The 26,087-nt window shown below is 47.9% G+C and overlaps 1 protein-coding gene across 3 annotated transcripts in view; it reads left to right on the forward strand.

The window, feature by feature from the left end:
• Nucleotides 1–692: 692 nt before the first annotated feature.
• Nucleotides 693–26,087, forward strand: part of LOC146797807 (F-box only protein 2-like) — a 141,849-nt gene continuing 116,454 nt past the window's right edge. The window contains exons 1-2 of one of the 3 annotated variants that reach the window (XM_085627657.1): nt 693–974; nt 1,069–1,211. In XM_085627657.1, coding sequence (XP_085483783.1) covers nt 751–974; nt 1,069–1,211 — 367 coding nt within the window. In that variant the 5' untranslated portion in view covers nt 693–750. The remainder of the gene's footprint in view (nt 975–1,068; nt 1,212–26,087) is intronic. The other 2 variants (XM_085627660.1, XM_085627659.1) reach the window with 2 other exon arrangements.

Consider the following 26,087-nt stretch of genomic DNA (forward strand, 5'->3'; position numbering starts at 1 on the left):
ACCTTTCAGGTACCTCCGGACCACCAGCACTGCTAACGATGGTCCCACGCAATCGTCCCAACCGGTCTTTGAAGCCGCTTTTCGCTGGTAACGCTCCTCGCCGCCCGATTCGCAAGCGTGGATACCGCCCGAAGTCGCGCTACAGCCTCCGTGTGGATCGTCCACCACCCCTGCTCTTCGCCACGACAAACCTTGCGATGTGGGACACCGACTGCAGCACCTGTAAAACAAAATACAAATATTAGCCAATGACCTCCTAATGAGGTCGCACAACAAGCTGGGGAGCGCGGAAGGCACAAGAGGAATGGGAGAGGATGTGGTCCATCGGCTGCGTTGCCGACTCTGGTGTAGGAAACCAGGGTTCGAGCCTCGAGGTCGCGTCCACATCCTATGATTCTGGGCAAATCACTTAATCTCCCCGTGCCTGAATGTGTAATGTAAATACGGTGCTATGTAAAGCGCTCCAATACTTTGGGTTGAGTTCGCGCTATATAGAATATGCACACAAAAAAAGGAAGATTTCTCGGCTCCCCAGCCTTTTATTAGTGGCGAGTGCTCTCCCCTCAAGAGTGGCGGGCACTGGCAGCTTCCATTACCCGAAAGTTTCACTTCTGGGCCATATCTAATTGTTTACTGAGTGAAGGGCGAGCCTGTCACGTCACGAGGTGCGGGAAAGGCCCGCCTCCAGTGTCGTCGGGGCCGGCAGGACCGCCATATCATCGGCAGGTCCGATGCCGGTCCCGCTTTACTATGATTGCAACACATGTCGGTTCCCATGTCTTGTTTTATGCTGTTGCCCCTCCCTCATTCAATGTACATAAAAGCAAAAGAAAAGAAGCGCCCACAGCACCGACCAGACACAGCGGGACCAGAGCTCAGGCCAGACACAGCTGGATCAGAATTCCGGAGAGGTGTGACTCCGCTCAGCGTCTGACCGTCGGCGTCCCGGACATAAAGTTGAGTCTGCGGCTGCGGTCAGTGCTGCTTTCGTTATGTATTTACAGTAAGCCACGTTTCCACCTTTTCTCCTTTTATTCATAGTTCTTTTATTTCCCTTTCTCCTGGTAGGTTTATATTAAGCCACAGGAAACAGCAGGCGTTGATAGTGAAAACTCGTGGTACCTTTACTCTTCGCAAGTGGGAAGGCTTAACCTGGAACAAGACCCGCGAGATGACTTCCCAAAACTTGTTGAAGAACCCCAACGGTGCCGGTGAGTACCAGGGCTTAGTACGTTTCTCTGCATCAATAGAGTACTTGACAATCATGAAATTCGGAGCCGACTGAAGGGAGAGCGGGATTGCACAGCTGTGCGCATTCTGCAGACATGCGTGTGAACAGACCCACAGTGCGTGCCTTTATGGACGTCAATTCACCGAAATGCCAGGGGTAGAGTAAGTGACATCACACGCCCTCTGACCTCCACTTTCTCTCACACTTACACATACACTCAAATACACACACTCTCTCACACAAACACAATCTCACCCGCAAGCATGCACACAACATACAGTTCAAACATCCTTTACTTACCTCAGCTGCCATCTTATTGTACTCCATTTATATTACACTATCAGTGAATTATATATTTTATATATTCGCTATTAGTGTAATAAAAAATCGACAGAAAATAAAGAGTGGAGCGTCAGCTGCCCCTGTGTTCCTGGCACTGATTTTGCCACCTCTGAGGCCAGGGGTCGCAAAAGCAGTGCCAGGGGTAGCAAATTGAACCTGCGACCCCTGGAGACCCCTAAATGACGTCCAGGCTTGCAGGGGCGTAGGAGACACTAAAATTCTGGGGGGGACAGGGACAGCCTTGTGCACTTTCCAGTGCTCCTATACAAATCACCGCCCGTTAAACAAATACAATCGCATACTTTCGAAGTGAAATATTGAGAAAAGCAGGCATGTAGTCACAGTTTGCATGTATGCTTTATTGTTATTTACATTCATATAGTAATGAGACCAAATGTTTAAAAAAAACATATATATGAATCTTGCATCTTAATGCACAAAGCAAACAAAGGCCGCTGACTTAGGGTGGGGGCGTCGTGTTTGCAAGTGCATTAGGGTTTGAAAAGTACCTGCTGCTGCATTCCTGGTCTCCAGCAATTTTCAGGCAACAATAAAAATGTGAAGATAACTTTGGTGATTAATGTTCTTTTTTTGAGAGAGATCGAAGGCTTGTCTAGTGAAAGTTTTAATTCAGTAGGTCAGTGAGTTACTGCTTTTGTCTGAGATATTCTTTTGGTATTTAAAGTTTATAAGTTAAAATCCTAACATTGAACAGTGAGCTATTAACCGTCATCAAAGAGCTGCATAAAAACTTCAATGTATAGATTAGAACGTTATGATTTTTCCCCAGTCTTTCCCTATCCTAATGTTGGAAAATGGGTTCATTAGGATAGAAATCAATTCTGATTATTGAAGAGAACCCCCCAACCATGGTGTTATGTTTTACATTCTGAGTTTGTGTTTCTCTAGTGTTGCAAAGCCGCCCTGGGCACTCCCCAACTTTTTGCTGACTGGTACTGGTGGCACCTGACTGACTGACCCTGGCCTCTGCCTAAACAGCCAGTGCTATTCTGAAAGAGGCACTTAAAAATACAGTGAAAACACCTACATACACTAGGGTGCACTATGGGTTAGGGTACCCCTATGATTGGCATGACCTCTCCTATAAGGCCCTAGTACATAATAGGGCAGGGGGATTAGAACTACTTTAAGTCCCTAGAATATAATAAGGCATGGCAGTTTAGAGGCCAGCAGCCCTTTCTGCGCTTGCATGTGTGCACTGCTGAAGCCTGAGGTCAGTTTAAAAGTAGCCCTGTGTTATAGGGCTGCTTTTAAAATGCAAATTGTGCCCAAACTCGACTTTTGGGTTTGGGGAACTTACAAATTGATCAACTACAATGTTGGGGCAAAATTAAGTGGAAAAATGTTTTCCACTTAACTATTGCTGTATCATATTTGCCACATAATACATCATCTGCTGCATAATCTAACGATTTCCTCCAAAACAATTTTGCAGCTCAAACGGATCCCAAATTACTAAAAGAAATGTGACTTGTGTTGCTGTGAAGTTTAGGGCCCTTTGCAAAAGTTTGTAAAGAAAACAATTCCTAAGAAAACAATTGGTCCCAGACACTCCTAATGACACTCAAAAATGTATAATGTAAAGGCACATTCAACAGGGAAATCTCATAGATAAGAGGCCAACCAAAGTCAATTAAATTGCAAACATCAATTTATTTCCCGCTGAATCATATTCATAAAATGCAAACTTAGGGGCTGACTACGATGGCAGGCGGACTTCAGTACCACCACCATCGAATCGGGGAATGGGACCGCTGGCCTTCAAGGTGGAGGCCCCACGATAGGCATTACAATGCGACTGCCACTACGGTGTTCGCAGTGCCTATCTTTTACATTGCAGCAGGTGCTGCTGGCTGCATCATCCGCCGCAAAGGTAAAAAAAAAGAAACATGTTAAATATATCGGTGCCTGCCACATGGTGCAGTGATATGTTGTGGGGCATCATAGATGCCCCCCAGGACCCATGTCTGAGGGCCAGGGGTAAAGGGGCCTGCTACGGGCCCCCAATGTCCCTTTCGCCAGCATTTCCATGGCAGGTGAACCGCCATTGATAAGCTGGCGGGTAAGAGATATCGTAACCCCTGCTGCGGTGCATGGTAGGCACCAGAGGCGCAACTAGAGCCAAATTTCGGGGGGGGGAGCTGAGCAAAAATTTCGGGGGGGGGGCTGAACTTTAAGCAATAGGCAGAGTGGAGCTGCAGGGGCTCGTAGAAGGGGTGAAACAACAGCGAGGCCTCATTAACATGCAAATGGTCTTTAAAAGACCTGTGAAGTGCTCGGGTGCGGCTGCTTTTTTGCCCGGGAAGCTGTCTCATCCCGGGCTGCCACACACGACGGGGGGGGGCTGAAGCCCTGCGACTCCAATGGGTGTTGCGCGCCTGGTAGGCACCACCAGCATTGTAGGAACCACGAGTCCCTCCACCACACCGGCGGCCCAAGAAGCCCGTCGGGTGCGTGGTGGTTGGTCTTTCCGACCGCCAGGTAACCACCCGCCATTGTAATATGGCGGGCTGTGATGCAGTCACCAATGGCGGTGGTACCGCCACCGACGGGGTGACGTGGCGGTCCCACTGCCATTTATAATCACCCCCTAAGTTTGGTGTGCATGCAAATCCTACATTGCCAACCCCTGGCAAGTTGCACTGCTAGTGCTGGAAAAAGGCCAATGGAGGTACCAATGGGTGAGGTGGACTGGCCTCAAGGGTCTTGTGACCTCAGTGACAGATTCACTGTCGATCTAGGATGAGCTTCTTCATATGCCTGCCCGTAAGACTGGAAGTGAACTGCAGTATGGATTGTGGTGGACAGGTCCACCTGCGGGTGCTAAGACACCTGGGCTTCTAAGGTCTATCGGGCCTTCTAAGGTGTAGCATCGGAATAAGCTCTGTCAGGAGTGTGGTATGGTGAACTGGTCATGAAGGTCTGAACATGGTTCTCCAGTTCCAAATTCAGCAGCTCTGACCAGAGTGCCACATTCTCTCCCACACTGAACACCATACTGCCCCACTGAGAGAAACTCGCACTGCCTTCAGCACAACTCAATTGTGCTGCGACTAAATTCAAATTATGCACTAGACAACAGTAAAATGCTGCCTGAAAAAAAATGAATAACACCCTGGAAAAAGCAAACACTCATAGGGAATGCAAGAATAAGCAAAGCATGTGAACTGTAATCAGAAAAAAACATGGTTACCTTAACGGTTTTAAACTCATTATTCAGAAATCAGTAAGTGATTTTGCCTGAAAAGTTCAAGACATGGCTACAGGACCAGGAAGGGACCCCTTTCAATGTCCATTGCTTATATCCTTTCAAAACGTATGCAGTTTGGTTTAAAAAAGACCACATCCCCAAACACAGAGCCGCATTTTATAAGCTAAAATAATTAAAAAGTTGAAAACGATCATATTAAACGTTTCCACTCTACCCATCAACCAGGTATTGCAGTCCCTTTAGGAATGGCGCACTTACCCACCCTGGGAAAACAATGTTGTTCAAAGAAAGAAGATAAAAAGAAAGTAGCGCTTTCACTGGCAAACTCTGTAAAGTGGCGCTAATGTGTGTGGGTGTAAATAACAGTCTGGCCTGTCTGCTGTCCACTCTGTATTGCTTTATTTAGGTATTTAACTATTTTTTCTCTCCATTCCGAGGTTTTTCTTTTCAATAGAAAACGTTACAGCCAAAGTGTTCAGCATTTTTTGGATCAATTTCACAGGGGAACAAATAAAGAAAATGAGAGGCAAGAGAAAGTACCTTAAGAGCTGCCTCTTGAAATCAGCACGTAAGCAGGAGCGAGACAGAGACAGAAAGAGATGGAGGCATAAAGAGAGGAGGGCAGCTGCCAGAGGCAGATCAGGAGTAGTGGACACGGTCCTTGCCATGAAGGAAAAGAGACAGTGTTTATTTTTTTTCCGTTCTCTGCCCTTCCCAGAATGGCTGAGCCTTCCTGCAGCATAACAAAAGGCAGAGGGCGGGTGGCCTCTGACTCCAGGCAGGTCAAGTGCAGGGCCATTAGGTAGCGCTTTCGCGTGCTAATGGCCCTGTGATAACAGAGGGGAGAGGGGAAATTCCTTTGTCCCCTCGTCCCCCCCACCCAGGTCCCCGTGTCCCCCCACTCCAAAATCTGGGGGGGATATATCCCCTGCGTCCCCCACACTTCCTACGCCCATGCAGGCTTGCCTTACCCATGAGCAAGGCCACTGGAATTATGCGGTTTTGCGGCTGCTGCTGTGTTTCCACAATTACGGTTTTGCAACCTAATCCAGCATCGGCTTCATAATCTGTAGATTTTAACCCCCAAAAATGTTTCTAGCTCAAATGAATCAAAAGTTATTGAAAGCGCTGCAAGGTGTGTTTGAGGGCAGTGAAGGGGCGGTCGCAAAGGTTAACTGATCATCTTTCAGTTCCTTATTTCTGTATTTCATTGTTAAACCGGTACGAATTAGGTGAAATCTGTGCCCAGCCAATATTACCATGTGTAAAAAATTTAAAATTATGAATACTGTAAAAAAAAAAGTGCTGCATCATTTGCCTTTTCTTGCCGCATAATTTGTCAACCCTGCCACGTTGTTTGGTGCTCCCTGGCCTCATAATTCCAGTGGCCCTACCTATGAGGTTACCTGTCCTTTTAATAGCATATATATAGAGCCTTTTTTACCCAGGATGATTCGTTGAAGCGCTTTACGTTGGGCAGCACGCTGCTCCGGCATACCAAGGTTAGTGATTAATTCATTGGTTATTGGAATAATCTTGTTTTTAAAATAATACCATTCTATGCATGTACGTACTTCAGTTTCGTGTGTGGTGGATTCAATTAATAGGAGTTAGACGTGCTCATTGTGGGGTTGGGGCAAAATGGTGTGGGGGCAGTGGGGTATGTGCAGGGCACGAGTCTTAAAGAACAGAAGTGGGGTGACTAGCCAAGTTAGGCAGTGTGCAAGTCAGATCATGTGCGTGACATCAGGGTGGCATCACAATCAGTAACCCATGCCTCTTAGGAAGTGACATCACAATAAATATCAGGTCTATTATGAGTACATTTGCGCACATACGAGGTTTAACAAATTAGATTTTGCATTGGGGTTGGGCCTACACGTATGCATTTATTTCTTAAAAACTGCTACAAAGAAGTTGGCAACAAGGAGAAACATGGCAGTAAATCTGTTCTGCTTAATTGGTTGCAAAGCCTACATTCTAAAATATCTTGTGGGGTTAAGGCACCTGCTGCGGAGATCTTTGTGTGCCCAATCAGGGAACAATAATAATTGTAAGAGGTTAACACATTTGGTGGAGAGATCTGGGTTTCCTCCAGCTCCAATGTTGAATCAAAGTGTAGCATAGAGGGTTAATGTATTTCCTGAAAAGCAAATCATCTATCATGTAGGTGACAGATTTTTATTTTGATTGGTAAGTGAGTTACTGCTTTTGACACAGAGATCCTTTTGTGACTTGCAGTTCATAATTTGTGATGCTTCTAATATAGCACCGTGAGCTGTGAAGGACTTGTGACTCCTAAACCTTGCAACCCTCACTGTCTTATGTAACACTTCATATAGATTGATTTATACACTTATGATTTACTGTCAATGTATAATGTGTACATGTGTTGTAAAGTGCTCTGACTACCTGCACTGGGATGAGTTGTGTTATGAAATAAATAAAATAGTTATGTTTAAATTGTTATTTGTGTAAATACTGGGACAGGCTAACACATCTGACATTCCTAAAGAGCCTTCGTGTCCAGTGGTGGCTGGCGGGGAATGGGAGTGGTGTGAGCAGTGGGGGGTTGAAAAAAACTAAAGAAAAGAAAAACCACCTACCTCTTTACGTCTGACGTGTTTAGGAAGCACATAGGTTCCCACAAGCCAATCATGATGCTGCTGTCACCATGACAGTAGTGTCATGATTGGTCTAAGCACCATGGTTCAGTGCTCCAATAGGAATTGGGAGCCTGTACATGCTCATCACACAGGCTGGGAATTATAGCGCGGTGGAGGACATGCTAAGTGCATATGACTGTTTTGCCGGCCCAAGAAGGCCAGCCAAAGTGCCATGTGCACTTAAGTGCATGAACCACCCCACCCCCTGTGACACCAGCCCCACCCCGCCCTAACACAGCCCCTTAACTACAAAAAATAAAATGACAATAACATTTTTATTATCAATGTATTTTTCCTTTTCCCACTGTTCCCAGAGCAGTGGGGTGATGCTTCTCCACCTTAGCGCCTTACCAATATCTCCCAGCCAGGATACTCCAACAAAATGAGGCCTGCTGGCCCCTTAACTTCGGCCTTTGTTATGTGTCTGGCTGGAATTTAGTGCTGAACAAATCAAACATTCACTCCCAGTCAAGAGATCTGTGTTAAATCCATCGTTTTGTTGCTCATCATGCCACCCCAGTATGGACCCAGCCACATGCAGATCAGTCTTGACCCATATCTCTTGCCTGGGGTGAATGCTTGATTTGTTCAGCCTTCCGTCTATCATTTGTTTGCACAGCATGGCTGGAATTTAGGGCTACATAGACGACAAACATTTTGTGAGTTCCTAATTGTGACTTACAATTAGGAACTCGCAAAATGCAATGAACAACAGTGTCTCAGACACTGGTTGCGATTCCCAGTGGGATTGCGATTTACCTGCCTCATCAACATTCATGAGGCAGGTCACAATTTGCGACCCATTGGGAAGGGCATGTAATCACAGGGATGGTGGCCTGCTGGGGTCAGCAGACCAGCATGCCTGTGATTGCTTTTCAAATAAAGCAATTTTTGAAATTGAAATACAGCACATTCTAAAATGGGAAAACGTGATGCATTTAGAAAATAAAAATGAAAAGCTACCTTTTCATTTTTTAAGACTGGGCAGTGGTTCGTGGGACTGCCTGCTCTTGAAAAATGTTGGTGCCCACATTCACAAAGGGAAAGAGGACCCTTGAGGACCGCTTCCCGTTTGCGAATGAGTTACCACCTCCTTCACAGAGACGGTAAAATATGAATGTTTTGCAACCGCATTCCGATTGCAAAACATTCATAAATGCCCCTGCGATGCGCTATAAGATGGGGCACCCTTGAAATACCCCTTCCTATACACAGGCACACCCAGTTCAACTCCTCTCACACACACACACACACATATTCAAAGCTCTACCCATCATTGTACTGGAATAATTAAACAGTCACATCTCCTTCGACCGACCTGCTAGACACCTCAGCTTGGATGCAGTTTAATGTTTTTTTTTTAACCATATTTTATTTGCATTTAATTCTCAGTATCACAGACATTGTTTAATGTTGGATAAGTCCAAGACATACATAGCAAATGATCCGTTAACTTTCATGAATTCGTACAATCAGTCTCCCCCCCCCCCCGGGTTGCATACAAACAATATATAAAAGGGCAATTTGTTAGTAGCAGTCTGTGTGTGTGAAACTTATCAGCCGTGCGTGGTGGTGACCTAGTTCGAGTGTGTTAAGTTTGGTTTCTTCTCAGCTCATTGCCTAGGGGCACGTCATCTGCTCTAGGGGAGCCCATCTCTTCAACGTCCTCCTGTCCAGAGGCTATTAGTTCATTCACCAAGGTTTCCCATGCTTTGACCTTGTCCATCTTACCAATCCTCCAGCTAGCTTCCCTAAATAGTAGCCTACTTTCTGCGCCCGCCCACTTTTTTTTAGTTCTTTTCTCCTGGTGGCGACCTGTGGGCCTCTCGGGGCCTTCCAGTTTCTAGCTATCTTCCTCTTGGCTAGGACGTAAGCGAGGTCCTGAAACTTTCCTGTTACTTTGTTCCTGGTTGTGTGCGGAAACCATCCTAAAAGGAAGTGCTCTGGTGTCTGTGGCAGCTCTTTTTCTATCACGTTGCCTACTATCTGCCTACGTCTCCCCAGAAGGTCTGCAGTAGGGGGCATTCCCAGAACATGTGGAGTATGTGTGCATCCCTCTCCCCTCATCTCAGGCAGGCCGCTGATTCCGCTCCGAAGTACCTCCTAATGCTGGCCGGCGTGAGATATGCTCTGTGCAGTACATAATAATTAATTAATTTGAAGCGTGCGTTCCTGGACGCCTTTGGTATACGTTCTAGAATTTTTTCCCAGTCCCTCTCTGGTATTTCTTTACCTATGTTTCAGGAAGTGACCCCCAGGGATGTCATATGTTGCCTGCAAGTCTTTGAAGGTAATAGTGCAGAGTCTCTCTAAAGGTCTCCCATTTCTCACAGTCCCGCTTCTACCGAGTCCTGCAGCCCTGCCCAGTGTTCCCCTTGTGGAAGATACCGCAACATTGTCAGTGGTAAGGCAGGAGAATAGGGAATCGCAGCACCCACTTTCGTCCTTTATCTGGACCAACAGCGCAGTACCACCGTGGTAGCAATTGTGTCTGCTGGCGCGGTGCGGCAGACTCCTAAAATGATTTTTGCTAGGTTGGCAGTGTCTGGTGCGTCTGGGCAGCGTTCTGTCAGGATTGCGGTCTGCCACTAGCCATTGGATCAGCAAGTATAGTTGCGCAGCTAGATAGTAGCTCTCAAGGTCAGGCACTGCTAGCCCGCCCTCTGCTGTAGGGCCTCGCAGTGATGACAGTGCCACTCTCCGCCTGCCTGTGCCCCAAATAAAAGAAGTGACCATCGAGTCCAAGTCTCTAAACATCGCCCACGGTATCCACACTGGCAGTGTCCTGAAATAATATAAAAGGCGTGGCAATGTTATCATCTTTAGGAACGCCACTCTACCAGCTACAGAAAGTGGGAGTGTGCCCCAAAAATCCAATGCTGCTTTTGCCGTCTCACTGCTTTGCCTACATTACCTTCCAAGAGGTCCGATGCATCATGGTAAATTTTTACACCCAGGTATTGCAGACAGCCAGGCTCCCACCGCATGTGAGAAGTTGGCCTGGCATATGCTGGTCACTAGTTCTAGTGGCCACCTTGCACCAGTCCAATTCGACTCTTGGTAGATAGGTTTAAAGACAACCTTTTGAAAGAAAGCTATCCTAGTGGTAGCTGTGGAGAGCAGCCTTCAGGCTAAGTCTCTGAGGAATGTAAAGCAGCTTGTTTTACCTTATAATCTCTTGAATTACCAAATGAAAAGACACCACACAGGTATATATATCAAATATATATGTATTTATTACTAAATATACTCTACTAATCTCTTTATGAAATTAGAGCCAGGTAAACATTCAAAAGATCAACATTTCTCAATAAATTAAGCACGAAGATGGCTGTAGCCCTAGGGGCGTACCAGACCATATACTAAAAAAATGGCATCACAAACTCGACTTGCAATATGAAGAGGCCTAGGGCCTTGGGAATCGCTGGGGCTTCACTGCTGCAGTGTTTACAGGTAGGTAATCAGCCCACAGGAGGCGCGTGCAGTGTCTAAACACGCACGCGGGTTTCTCATTGGATTTTAATGCAAAAATGTCGCGGTTTGTTATTTACAGTTCTAGGGCACTTCGGAGTGGACAACAAGCAAACAACTTACAGGGTAAGTACTTCGATAGCCAATGCATACTTGGGCACCGTAATGCCAGAGTTACCTCACCCAGGGAAGCCGGGTGCACAGGTGTCCTTTGGTGTCGGGTCGCGATGCTGTTTTCAATGGGAATCGAGGTGTTCTTGCTGCTTGTGTCGTCGAGAGAGGTGTCCGTTCGAATCCAACGATGGATTGGAGTTGCAGGGGACCTAGAAATTGAGGGGACAGAGTTCAGAGTCACTTGCCAGTGACCGGTGGCCAGCAGGATAGATGACCACAGCTATCGAGTCGTTTCAGGTCGCTGATGTCGTTTTGTCTCTTCGCTCACGAGGTCCAGGAGGGATCGATGAAGACCAGCAGCTGGGCTCTGAGGGTCCCACAACGTCTGCAGCTGTTGGCGGTGTCGGCACGCGAATCGGAGTCAACAAACCTTGGCAACTGCAAGTCTTGTGTGGATGGAAGATTGTCGATGGATCAGACCAGCAAGGTCTGATGGACTTACCCAGCAACGGTAAGTGAGGGCAGGCCCAGAGCAACCAGGCGAGCCCTTGAAGTTGAAGCAGAAGTTTTCTGGAGGGCTGCTAGCCACCGGGCAAGCAACCGCAAAGACGCCTTTGCAGGAAAAGTTTAACAACAGCCCACGGTCACTCAGGGCGAGGTAGGCCGCTGAAATTCAGTACCAAACCTGCTAGGGACTTGGACATTAAGTGGTCCAAAGCACAAGTTTGTAGTTCGTCGTTCAGGGCTTGTACTCGAAATCAGTGCACGCTTCCCTGGTATTGCAGTTCCTCGTCACTCGTGGGGTCCAGATGCCACAGCTTCGCTGGGGACTCAAAATGGCCAACGAGAGGTCAGGAAATTTGCTGCAGGGGACGCAGGGACTTCGGGCTCCAGCGGGAGCGGTAAAGTTTGCAACCGTTGTTCAGTCCTTTAGGTGCCTGCCAAACAGGGGAGTCACTCCTTGACTCCAAGGGAGATCCTTCAGTCTTCTAGAGGTAGTAGAAAGTCGAGGGCCAGGATTCTTCTTCTTAGAGCGTCGTCCAGGTGTAATCTGAATTGCATTGGCAATACTAGGTATCTTATACTGATAAGATGGGAGGGACTAGCTCTATGGCCACTCCTCTAGGAGGGCCAGGGTAGTGGGTGGTTACACCCACTTCCCTTTGTCCAGTTTCGCGCCAGGACAGGGGCAGGATGCCCCTGAACCGGTTTGAGCTGGCATATGCACAGAGGAGCCTACTGCTCCCCCAGTGCAGGACTTCAAAGGCACTCTAAGAGTGCACCCACCCAGCTCCAATACACTAAATCCTGTCTGGGAGGTTGTGACACCTCCCTGTGACAGGAAACCCTTTGTTGAGCTCCCTCCACTGCGAGTTTCGGTCAGCAGCAGGAGGGCAGCCCGGTGTCTGTGCTGGTGGCATCCATTTTGTGATGCCAGGGCTTTAGAAGATTTCTACAGTTTAGTACAGTGGGTACATGTCATCCCCTCTAGAAGGGTGGGATCATACTCCCACACCAGGGACTGGTGTGGGGGTATGATTCCAAGATGTTTGACACCAAACACAACATGTTTTGATGCAGTAATTCCAAAGTTAGCATTAACCGGGAGGTTATTATGCACTTAAGAGTATATGGTTTAACCGCATCCACAAACAGCAGCAGAGAATAGACTCTGCCAGCTGCAGAGGGGTCCTGCTCAGGCAGAAGCACCCCCTCACATAGTAAACCACGCACCCTGCCCTTGGGATTAATAGGGCCTACCATAGGGGTGACTGATAGGTTTATATATGTGTGTGTATGGTGAGATATAGGAACCTATACCTCAGTGAGGAGTGCTAACACTACCTCACACAGGCTGCAGTAGCAGGCCTGTGGTGTCAGATTGTGAATGCTTCCCAGGGGTGGCATAATGCATGCTGCAGCCCCTGGTAGGCCTGTGAAGTACCAATGCCCTAGGTACCTAAGGTACCATTTACTAGGGGCTCACAAGCTACCACAGTATCCAATCACTAGTGCATCTAGTATGCACACCAAGTTGTTTAGAGAGATCAGTGAGACTGGGGCCCTGATTAGCAGGGACCCAGCCAGATTATAGCCAGAAACCAGTGTATACATCAGAAAAAAAGTGGGGGCAACACAAGTGCAGATCCTACTCTCCTACACAACCCCCCCCCCAAACGCAGGGACATTAAACTAACCTTGACCAGTTGAGTCTTCATGTTCTAAGTGGAAATACCTCGAGAGTCCATCTGCATTGGCATGTTGGGTCCCAGGTCTATGTTCCACAGCATAGTCCATCCCCTGTAGGGACATGGACTACCTGAGCAGTTTAGGATTTTCACCTTTCGTCTGTTTGAGCCATAGGAGGGGCTTATGGTCAGTCTGAACAATGAAGTGAGTGCTAAACAAGTATGGCCTCAGCTTCTTCAGGGCCCAAACCACAGCAAAGGCCTCCCTCTCAATAGCTGACCAACGTTTCTCTCTAGGGGTCAGCCTTCTGCTTATAAAAGCTACTGGCTGGTCTTGACCTTCATCATTAAGTTGAGACAGTACAGCTCCCACACCCAGCTCTGAAGCATCTGTTTGGACAATGAACTTCTTTTTGTAATCTGGACTCTATAAGATGGGGGCAGTGCACATTGCCTGCTTGAGGTCATCAAATGCCTTTTGACAGCTAGCTGTCCACTGAACCTTTTTTGGCATTTTCTTGGAGGTTAGATCATTTAAGGGGGTCACTATAGATCCATATCCCTTAACAAACCTCCTGTAATACCCAGTCAGGCCCAAGAAGGCTCTCACCTGTGTCTGGGTGGTTGGAGCTACCCAGTCCTTTATGGTCTGGATCTTGCTCTGCAATGGTTGAACCTGGCCTCCACCTACAAGTTGGCCCAGGTACACAACCTGACTCTGCCCTATCTGGCACTTAGTGGCCTTGATAGTGAGGCCTGCTTTCTGCAGGGCCTCCAGTACATTCTTGAGGTGGACCAGGTGATCCTGCCAGGTAGAACTAAAGACAGCAATATCATCTAGATATGCTGAGCAATAAGTTTCCATACCAGTCAGAACTTTATTCACCAAACTCTGGAATGTGGCAGGTGCATTCTTCAAACCAAAGGGCATTACCACTAAGTGATAGTGCCCACCAGGGGTCGAAAATGCAGTTTTAGCCTTGGCATCATCAGCTAATTTGATTTGCCAATAGCCAGCTGTAAGGTCAAATGTACTTAGATATTTGGCTGAGGCCAAAGTATCTATCAGTTCATCTGCCCGTGGTATTGGGTAGGCATCAGTCCTTGTGACTGCATTGAGGCCACTGTAGTCAACACAAAACCTCATCTCTTTCTTACCGCCCTGGGTGTGAGGTTTTGGGACAAGGACTACTGGGCTAGCCCAAGGGCTATCTGAGGGCTCAATCACGCCTAGCTCCAACATTTTCTGGACTTCAGTCCTGATACAGTCCCTGACATGGTCAAGTTGCCTGTAGATTTTACTCTTGACAGGCAGACTGTCTCCAGTGTCCACCTCATGGGTGAACCAGGAAGTCTGACTTGGGGTCAGGCTAAACATATGTCTAAACTGTTGTAGCACTTGTCTACATTCCGTTTGCTGATGGTCAGTGAGGCTGCTTGCCAAAGCAACACCATCAACTGACCCATCATCAGGGTTCTGAGAGAGGAGGTCAGGGAGAGGGTCACTCTCCTCCTCCTGGTCCTCATCAGTTGCCATGAGCAAGCTCATGTCAGCCCTGTCCACATATGGTTTAAGTCTGTTGACATGGAGCACTCTAAGAGGGCTCCTGGGAGTACCAAGATCTACCAAGTAGGTGACCTCTCCCTTCTTTTCAACAATTGTATGAGGGCCACTCCATTTGTCCTGGAGAGCTGTTGGGGCCACAGGCTCCAACACCCACCTTTCCTGGCCTGGCTGGTAAACAGTCAGAACAGCCTTTTGGTCATGCCAAGCTTTTTGCAGTTCTTGGCTTGCCTCAAGGTTTTTAGTGGCCTTCTTCATGTACTCAGCCATCCTGGAGCAGAGACCAAGTACATAGTCCACTACATCCTGTTTGGGAGGTTTGAGAGGTAACTCCCATCCCTCCTTCACCAGACATAATGGTCCTCTCACAGGGTGCCCAAACAGAAGTTCAAAGGGGCTGTAGCCAACCCCCTTCTGAGGAACCTCCCTGTATGCAAATAGAAGGCAAGGAAGTAAAAGGTCCCATTTTCGCCTAAGCTTTTCTGGGAGGCCCTTAATCATTCCTTTTAGGGTTTTGTTGAATCTCTCAACTAACCCATTGCATTGTTGTTGATAGGGAGGGGTGAATTTGTAGTTTACACCACACTCCTTCCACATTGCAGTCAAATATCCTGACATAAAGTTTGAACCTCTGTCAGAGATGACCTCCTTAGGAAAGCCCACTCTGGAGAATACTCAAATGAGGGCTCTTGCTACCACAGGGGCTGTGGTAGTCCTGAGGGGAATGGCTTCTGGATACCTGGTGGCATGATCCACTACCACCAGTATAAACCTGTGCCCAGATGCTGTTGGAGGGTCAAGGGGACCAACTATATCAATCCCTACCCTTTCAAAGGGAACCCCCACCACAGGGTGTGGTATCAGGGGGGCCTTTGTAGTGCCACCTGTCTTGCCACTGGCTTGACAAGTGACACAGGAGCGACAAAACTCCTTTGTGTCTTCAGACATGTGTGGCCAATGAAAATGTGGAACAAGCCTGTCCCAGGTCTTGTTTGGGCCCAAGTGACCTGCCAATGGGATATCATATGCTAGGGTGGTTGGAGCTACCCAGTCTGGGTGGTTGGAGCTACCCAGTCCTTTATGGTCTGGATCTTGCTCTGCAATGGTTGAACCTGGCCTCCACCTACAAGGTGGCCCAGGTACACAACCTGACTCTGCCCTATCTGGCACTTAGTGGCCTTGATAGTGAGGCCTGCTTTCTGCAGGGCCTCCAGTACATTCTTGAGGTGGACCAGGTGATCCTGCCAGGTAGAACTAAAGACAGCAATATCATCTAGATATGCTGAGCAATAAGTTTCCATACCAGTCAGAACTTTATTCACCAACCTCTGGAATGTGGCAGGTGCATTCCTCAAACCAAAGGGCATTACCACTAAGTGATAGTGCCCACCAGGGGTCGAAAATGCAGTTTTAGCCTTGGCATCATCAGCTAATTTGATTTGCCAATAGCCAGCTGTAAGGTCAAATGTACTTAGATATTTGGCTGAGGCCAAAGTATCTATCAGTTCATCTGCCCTTGGTATTGGGTAGGCATCAGTCCTTGTGACTGCATTGAGGCCACTGTAGTCAACACAAAACCTCATCTCTTTCTTACCGCCCTGGGTGTGAGGTTTTGGGACAAGGACTACTGGGCTAGCCCAAGGGCTCAATCACGCCTAGCTCCAACATTTTCTGGACTTCAGTCCTGATACAGTCCCTGACATGGTCAAGTTGCCTGTAGATTTTACTCTTGACAGGCAGACTGTCTCCAGTGTCCACCTCATGGGTGCACCAGGAAGTCTGACTTGGGGTCAGGCTAAACATATGTCTAAACTGTTGTAGCACTTGTCTACATTCCGTTTGCTGATGGTCAGTGAGACTGCTTGCCAAAGCAACACCATCAACTGACCCATCATCAGGGTTCTGAGAGAGGAGGTCAGGGAGAGGGTCAATCTCCTCCTCCTGGTCCTCATCAGTTGCCATGAGCAAGCTCATGTCAGCCCTGTCCACATATGGTTTAAGTCTGTTGACATGGAGCACTCTAAGAGGGCTCCTGGGAGTACCAAGATCTACCAAGTAGGTGACCTCTCCCTTCTTTTCAACAATTGTATGGGGGCCACTCCATTTGTCCTGGAGAGCTGCTGGGGCCACAGGCTCCAACACCCACACTTTCTGGCCTGGCTGGTAAACAGTCAGAACAGCCTTTTGGTCATGCCAAGGTTTTTGCAGTTCTTGGCTTGCCTCAAGGTTTTTAGTGGCCTTCTTCATGTACTCAGCCATCCCGGAGTGGAGACCAAGTACATAGTCCTCTACATCCTGTTTGGGAGGTTTGAGAGGTAACTCTCATCCCTCCTTCACTAGACATAATGGTCCTCTCACAGGGTGCCCAAACAGAAGTTCAAAGGGGCTGTAGCCAACCCCCTTCTGAGGAACCTCCCTGTATGCAAATAGAAGGCAAGGAAGTAAAAGGTCCCATTTTCGCCTAAGCTTTTCTGGGAGCCCCATAATCATTCCTTTTAGGGTTTTGTTGAATCTCTCAACTAACCCATTGCATTGTGGGTGATAGGGAGGGGTGAGTTTTTAGTTTACACCACACTCCTTCCACATTGCAGTCAAATATCCTGACATAAAGTTTGAACCTCTGTCAGAGATAACCTCCTTAGGAAAACCCACTCTGGAGAATACTCCAATGAGGGCTCTTGCTACCACAGGGGCTGTGGTAGTCCTGAGGGGAATGGCTTCTGGGTACCTGGTGGCATGATCCACTACCACCAGTATAAACCTGTGCCCAGATGCTGTCGGAGGGTCAAGGGGACCAACTATATCAATCCCTACCCTTTCAAAGGGAATCCCCACCACAGGTAGTGGTATCAGGGGGGCCTTTGTAGTGCCACCTGTCTTGCCACTGGCTTGACAAGTGACACAGGAGCGACAAAACTCCTTTGTGTCTTCAGACATGTGTGGCCAATGAAAATGTGGAACAAGCCTGTCCCAGGTCTTGTTTTGGCCCAAGTGACCTGCCAATGGGATATCATGTGCTAGGGTCAAGAGGAACCCCCTAAACTTCTGAGGAATCACCAACCTCCTGGTGGCGCCAGGAGTAGGTTCCCTTGCCTCAGAGTAAAGGAGCCCCTCATCCCAATAAACCTTGTTGGACCCACTAGCACTCCCAGCAGCCTCAGCAGCAGCTTGCTGTCTGAGGGGTTCAAGAGTGGGGCAGCACTGTTGCTCTTTGCTCAGATCTTCCCTGGAAGGGCCCCCTGCCCCCAAGAACTCAACCTGACCAGGCTCAAGTTCCTCTGGGGCAGTTCCTTCTTCAGGCTCTGCTTCTCCTCCCTCTGGAGGGGAATCTGTGATCTGAGACAGAGGGAAAGGCCCAGCCTTAACCCCACTGCTCCTCCTCTTCGGTAGCAACTGGTCCATAGTTTCAGGATCCAGTGCTGGTTCAGCTCTATGCATTTTGGCTTGTGACCTGGTCACAGCAAATACCTCTGCAGGTATGCCCAACATCTCAGCATGAGTCCATATTTCTACTTCAGACCAGGCTGAAGTCTCTAGATCATTGCCCAACAAACATTCGACAGGGAGGTCTGCACTGACTACTACCTTTTTGAGGCCAGTTACCCTTCCCCAGGAGAAATTCACAACTGCCAGGCTATGGTTGGTCCTGGTGTTGCTAGCATTGGTTACCTGGTACATTTCACCCAGGATGATCTGTGCAGTATCCACTAGGTCCTCTGCCACCATGGTGACACTAGCACCTGTGTCCCTGAATGCCAAAGCTTGTTTGCCATTTATAATAGGCTGCTGTTTGTATTTGCCCAGATTACTGGGGCTCACTAGGAATGCCATATCAAGGTCTCCCTCACAAACAAGCAATGCCTGTGTTGGTACTCTGACTAGGCCAGAGTCCACATCAGAACCCAGGGTCAACCCTACTACACCCTTATTCCGCGCATTACCTCCACCACTGACTGTACTAGGGGGTACAGGTGCCTTAGGGGCTGGAGTGGTGGTGGTTTGGTCTTTGGACTTGGTACAATCAGAAGTCCAGTGCCCTTTCTGTTTACAGTATTTGCACCAGGGCTTCTTTTGGCCTTTTCCCTTTGCAGATTGTGACTCCCCACCAGATGCAGATTTTTGGGGCCCTTGTGAAGACTTCTGGTCTTTAGACTTATCCCCACCTTTCTCTAAGCCTTTAGGATCTTGCTTCTTAGTGTCACCACCCTGGTTCTGGTTTTTCTGCCTCACCCTGGTTCTGACCCATTTGTCTGCCTTCTTTCCCAATTCTTGGGGAGAGGTCAGATCAGAGTCCACCAGGTACTGATGCAACAACTGGTTCTGACAATTATTAAGGATCTGTTCTCTCATTATAAGATTATACAACCCCTTAAAGTCAGTTACTCTACTACCAACCAGCCAACCTTCTAGAGCCTTGGTTGCACAATCAACAAAGTCAGTCCAATCCTGAGTCTGTGCTTTCTGGGTATCCCTGAACTTCAACATGCACTGTTCAGTGGTTAAGCCAAACCCATCTATCAAAGCACTCTTCAGGGCTTCATAATCATTAGCATCCTCTTCTCTAACAGTGAGGAGCTTGTCTCTACCTTTATCTGAAAAGGAGAGCCACAAGATTGCTGCCCACTGTTTCTGGGGGACCTGTTGAACTTTACAGGCCCTCTCCATAGCAGTTATCCATTTGTGGATATCATCCCCACTCTGGTAGGGAGGAACAACCTTGGACAGGTTCCTATGGTCAGGAGTATAATCTCTGTTTCTAGGGACACTGTTGCTGCCACCAGGGGTATCTAACCCCTCCTTCTTTGAAGCTCTTTGGAGCTCGAAGGCTTCCCTATCTAAGGCCAATTGCTTGGTTCTGAGAGCAAGCCTAGCTTCCTCATACTGCAGCAATTTGTACCTTCTTTCAGAGGAGGTCTCCCTGGGAAAGTTGGAGCTCCTTTGTGGAACAGATTCTCTTCCAGAGTGGTATGACCTGTCAGAGTCCCTTGAGAGGGACCTAGGCCTGTCTCCCACTCTTTCAGTTCTCTTAGGGAGAATTCCTCTGTTTCCATCAGACTCTTGTGAGTCTGGCCCATCATCCACAGACTCCAGGTCATCTTGATTTTCATCATCAGACCCAGAGACTATGTTTGACCCACCCCCTGATCCAGACCCACTTGCTCCGAGAGCTTGTTTCAGGTCATCTGCTACTAACAGATCTATCAGGTGTTGTGATGAGGGACTCCTGCCCACCCTCAGTTGTCTTGCAAAGCATAAGGCCTTCAAATCTGTATAGGCAATATCTTTGTACCGAGACGGGATGGACCCACTGGCTCCATCCTGGTGAGGCATACTAGTGTTGTGCGGTGTTGTACTACCTACACTAGTTGTGGCCTACTAAACCTAGCTTGAGCTGTAGCAAGGGTGTGCTTATCCCTTCACAAACAGCTCTAAGTTCAGTTGAACTTATTGATACTAGCTTGACTTTATATGTACCTTGAGTACCTTAAGTGGTTTTCAGTTAGTGTTGGACTCATTTTGCCCCTAAAGCACCTGGAAGCGCTTTTATTTGCCTTTAGCGCTCGGAGCGCTTTAATTCTGAAAGCCGGTGCCCACCTGGCATTTGCCCGTTCTAAACGCATCCTGAAGTCCCCTGGCAGGTGCCCACCCTGCCAGGGACATTGCAGTGGTCGTCGGCGGGTGCCTACCCCGCTTATTTAATTATTTAGTCTGCGGGTGCCCACCCTGCTTATTTGTTCGAATTACGAGGGAGCCTACCCTGTGAAGGAGAATCACCGCTGCGGCCCGGTTCATAACCAGAAGTCAGGCGGCCCGTGTTGGGACGTGGGCGGGACGTGACAAAGCAGGAAGCGGACGGGAGCCTACCCCGCGCTCCTGCACTGAAGCCGGAAATCTGTGTTGACTGACGCGGGGCTCCCGTGAGGTCGAGGGAAGCCCCGCGCCGAGAAGAGGAACGCCGCCGAGAGAAGGTGCAAGCGGGAGCAGGCGGGAGCCTACCCCGCGCTCCCGCGATCCAGAAGAAGCCAGCCAAGTCCAGCGGAGCTCCCCTGAGTGAGGAGAGCCCCGCGCTGAAGGAACCACCCGGAAGAAGCCGCGCAATCCGGTGAGTGGTGTTGGGGGTGTTCCTGAGTCCCAGAGGGGGACTCCAACGTAGCGCAGCCACTGGGTAGTTGGGGGTGTGTCGGGGCACGCTCCTCGGTGCCCGCCCCCCCCCCAGTTGTTTCGGAGCCAGCAAGGCTCAGGGGGCATTCGTTTATCCTGCTGAGTCCCCTGAGCGGGACTCCAACGTCCAAGGGGGCATTGTTTCAAGAGTCCAGAGGGACTCCATCGTGGGGGCATATTATTTTAGAGCGCTCGTGGGGCTCCAACACCCCACATTGTTTTCTCCGAGCGCTGGTGCGCTCCACGTTATTGGGGGCCATATTCGTTTGTCTAGAGCCCAGGGAGGCTCCAACAACTGCCCTATTTTTCCTAAGAAGGCACAGTGGTGCCCACGCTCCTTTCTACAGCTGCCCAGCACTTAGTGGGCAGCTGCAACATTTAGGTTGTACATTGTGCGCCTGGCTTGCGCAGCCTGCGCAGTCGCGCCCTGACAGTTGGATATTGGGTATTTTTGCACCCTGAGAGGCCAGTTGGCCTGGGGCCAGTTATCTTGTGTTGTGCCCTCCCCTAGGGCGCCTGGTGATTTCCATACATGTACTTTTGCGCCTGCGCATTGCCTTCATGATATTTTCTTTCCTAAACTGTGTTTATGCCTTGGAGATTGTTTTACTAGTAGTAGTTATGCTAGTGTGTCCATGATTCCCTGCGTGATATTTTCCTAAGGTGGTTAGGGTTGCGTAGGTGGTACTTACCTGTTACCAGTAGTTACTGGTTGTGTGCTACATGTTCTATTTTTAGTGCTACAGTGATTGTATGGGCTATGTTCTAAAGTATTATTCCTACGTTCTAAGTGTAATTTCTACAAAGTGCTAATTCCTGACAGTGGTCCATGTGGCCCTGTCCCCTGTATATATAATCCCTTGTAAATTCTGCCCGTGCCTGTTGGCACATTGTAAAGTGTGTGTTTTTATCTAATGTGTTTTGATATAATACAAAGGTTATTTTTATAGAATACCTTGTGTGGAGTTTCCTTTGTGGTGGGCCTTGGGTGTTGTTGCTGGGTGCGCGCGCAAACGCTTTACACATCGCCTCAGGGATAAGCCTGTCTGCTCGTGCCAAGCTACCAAGGGGGTGAGCAGGGGTTATCTTTGGCGTGTAACTTCCTTGCCCTGACTAGAGTGGTGGTTTCTGCCTGACTTTGGCGCAAGCCTTAGCCAACCAGAAATCCCATTTCTAACAGTTAGTAATTCAAATAGAGATTTTTTGGTAAAACAATGGCAAGCTGGAATCCCACACACTGCCCACCAATGTGAGAAGTTGGCCTGGCATATGCTGGTCACTAGTTCTAGTGGCCACCTTGCACCAGTCCAATTCGACTCTTGGTAGATAGGTTTAAAGACAACCTTTTGAAAGAAAGCTATCCTAGTGGTAGCTGTGGAGAGCAGCCTTCAGGCTAAGTCTCTGAGGAATGTAAAGCAGCTTGTTTTACCTTATAATCTCTTGAATTACCAAATGAAAAGACACCACACAGGTATATATATCAAATATATATGTATTTATTACTAAATATACTCTACTAATCTCTTTATGAGATTAGAGCCAGGTAAACATTCAAAAGATCAACATTTCTCAATAAATTAAGCACAAAGATGGCTGTAGCCCTAGGGGCGTACCAGACCATATACTAAAACAAGCATTTGCAATGCAATAGGTCTCGCATTTGTTAGAGTTGGAGCTATTGGCATTGTAAATGGCAATTTTGATTTTGTTGCAGTGAAATGATTATTTAAAGCCAAAAAGTGCACACTATATCATATTCTAAGCTTTTATAGCAAATATACAGTAAAGCTCCGGCTATATTAATGTAAAGGGTGTGAATGGATTAATAAAAATACATAAAAAAGAATCTTAAAATGCAAGGTGCAATGTGTAGCAGGTGACAGAGACTACCTATTAGTTAATAAAAATACACATTTAAAAGCAAATAAATAGAATGTGGAACGTGCAAATTTTAGGAAAGTGGCTGGCACCAGCGTGGTGACAGACACATAGGGGTTCATTTTTCAGTATATGTGTGTGCAAATGCACCAGGACATGGTCTCCCCTATGTTTTACTTTACCATTTTAAGATGGTTAGACACCTATCTTGGAGAGCAGCGAGGTAGGACCTGACTTAGCTGCGTGTAAAATAAATAACACATAGGAGGGGCACAGGAAGCAATAAACTTTGGGGAGTCAGGGTGCCACATGTAGAGGGTAGGGGGGTAGATCTGAAATGTGAGTAGCAGACAGGGGAGAGAGTAAGAAGTAACATGCACTCCAAAGGGTTTGGGATTTAAGATAAATTAAAAATCCGGGGTTTATTAGAACATCGCCTTAAAAAAATTAGACAGTGGGGGTTTGTCAAGTACTGTGTTTTTTCCTAATTTGCAGAGGTTTGCAAAGAAGCCTTTTGTGCTCACTTTGCTAACAATCCCGATCAGAATGCCCACATAGTACCGATTCTATCCTTTATAGCCCCTAAATACCCGTCAATTAGGGGGATGCAATATTTCAGAATTTTTGCGCACGCTAGGGAAAGGAACTGCTATAAAAACAAGATTACATTCCAAGTTCATGGGGCGAACAAAGCCGTCAGTAATAAACTGGAATGTCGCATTCCACAGAATAAATAAATAACCCAGCATGCCTGCAAGTGTGCGCTGCCAGGAAGTAAAATAGGCTTAAAATTAATGCGTTGTCCTTATCGGTGAGACAGGATCTCATGCACAAACTTGTTGCCGGCGCTAAAGCCTGGCAAGTTGAACAAGGAAAACAACTTAACCAATGATTCGATTAAACTTGCAGCCTGACAGCTAAGGTCCTTCTAACTACACACATGCACACATGTTTACCAACATGTTATGGAAGGGGAACTGTGAATGTCGCGGGACGGTGGTGGAGGCAACAAAGTGGGACCTGTAAAAGGCTGCAGAACCACAGTGAGTGGAGGGGGCGGAGCAAAGTGCCCATTGCATGTATACAATCAAGCAATGACAAACCCAGCACAGAGAATACATGCAAGTTGGAGGGAGCAGTTAAGTTTCTGTGCTAAAAAAAAAAACATGAAATCAGCTCTGCATTCGCCTTTGTCACACATAATTCCACTGAGCTGTCCAGCCGTGCCTGCAGTAAAAACACAAAAACATGCAGTCAAGCCCTAAAGAAATGTACACAAAGCGCATTTACTGTGTAAAATATTGGGCACGGTCAGCCAGTCCTTCATTTGTAAAATATTAAGTGACAGGGCTCTGACCAGGAGGTCACTGCAGCTTGTACCACCCATCGCCCCTGTCATCGCTGCCAAAACAACTATTAACCATCTCTCTCCCTTGTAAATGCGACAGTTCCAATTATTCCAGGTCCCCAAACCTAAAGGAATGGCTGGGGAGGCAGGTATTAGTAATTTTTTAATGTATATTGTTTTCCTAAATAACTGTTAGACTTCTCATCTCAAAATTACATGAGCACCGCCACCTTGAAGCAGACTGCCCTAAATGTGGTGTTGACAATTAGCTGCCGGTGCCGAGCACCGGAAACCAATTAAGTGCCAGTGCTCAGCACCGGAAAGCTCCGGCTCAAATTAAGCACTGCGGTCAGCCGATTTCAGCCTCATCCACAAAAGCAGTTTCTCTCTCAAAACATGAAAGCATGTTTCACAGTGTAAAGATCAGCATTTCTAGAAAACAATTGTACAAAAGATGTGAGCAGGTTTGCAGAAGCGTCACGATTAGAGAACCCTTGTTTCTGAGATCGTAAAAAGAATTATGGGGGAAATTGTCACAGTCTACCTTTGACCCACAAAATCAGAACTTGATAACAGAACACTGGTACTGCAAATATGTTCTTGCTAGTCTGGGAAGCAGTTATCCGATGGGCATCTGACTACTAAACAGAATAAATATGCAACACAAACACGAATGTTAAATGACAATTTACAAACGGAAGCACGGTGCAGACAAATTATGTATAATGCAGACTGGCTAGTCATGTCTTCCTTCCCCTACATGTCATATGGTCCCCAAAAGCAGGTCGTGGTTGGAATTAGCAATTATTTATCAGTCAGGCTGTGTGCACCTCTGAGCTCCGTGCCTGCTTAGCTGGCCTGGCTGCTGCAGCTCTGCCGCTCCCTGTGTGCCCATGGGCTGTCCCTGCCTCGTGGCAATACACGGCAGGCAGAAATCAGAGGACCGCAAAAGTAAAAGCGGCCCGCGTGCAAATCATTCGGCTAATTGATTAAAAATAAGCACACCGAGACAGGAGGGCACACGCACGGCTCTCTGTCCCCGGAAGTCCCCCTCGTATGGTGCTGCCTCACTGCTGTTGCAGCGGGGAGGAGGGACAGTAACGTTGGCGTGAAGGCAGCGTGATTTTAATAGAGGCCCAATCAGAGAGCCGACTGGAGCGTGTAAACAGTGTGACTGATAAGAAATGTAGTCACGTGCAGAGACGCCGTAGACTTGGTGTCCCAAGAGCATGTCCAAACCAGGCGGGAGTTTATCAGCAGGCTGCAGCAGCTTCATAAACACTGGACAAATAAAATAGCTTGCGGGTACAGTGTGATTAAAGACAAGATGTCAGTCAATTGTCAGAAAGACGAGTGTAAATAAAACATTTATGGTATTGCAGGGGAGGAGCGGAGCGGATGGAGCTTTGTGGGTACACGGGTGGGAAGGCAGGCGCTGTGGGTTTAAAGTGAAGTTGATGGGCATTGCTGAAGCGTGCTGCTGGTGTTGTGTTGCCAGGGGGCCATGGGCGGCGGTTATGACAGAGTTTGCCTTGTGGCCTTGTTTGCGCCATGAAGGAATAAAGCAGCTGTAGCGCGTCTGCTCCTGGCATGGGGGAGTTGTGTGTGTGTGGGAGGGGGGGGGGTTCTGTGCCAGGGCAGCTGCTTTAAGAGGTGTGGGCTTGGTTTCGCTGGAGACGCATGGGGAGTATCGTAGCATGCCTGGAGTGCGGTTGCCATGGTAGGACGTGGCTGGTGTTGAGTTAATGGCCATTTGCGAAGCGTGAAAGGGCATGTTGCAGGAAGGCCACGGGTCACATGATGTTTTCGCTCCACCAGCTGTGGATAAGTCCATTGTGTTCGAGCTGCAATAAAAACAAGAACAAGCGGCGCGAAACTGAAAGTGATCGC

Source organism: Triturus cristatus, chromosome 9 (assembly GCF_964204655.1).
Source record: "Triturus cristatus chromosome 9, aTriCri1.1, whole genome shotgun sequence".
Taxonomy (NCBI): domain Eukaryota; kingdom Metazoa; phylum Chordata; class Amphibia; order Caudata; family Salamandridae; genus Triturus; species Triturus cristatus.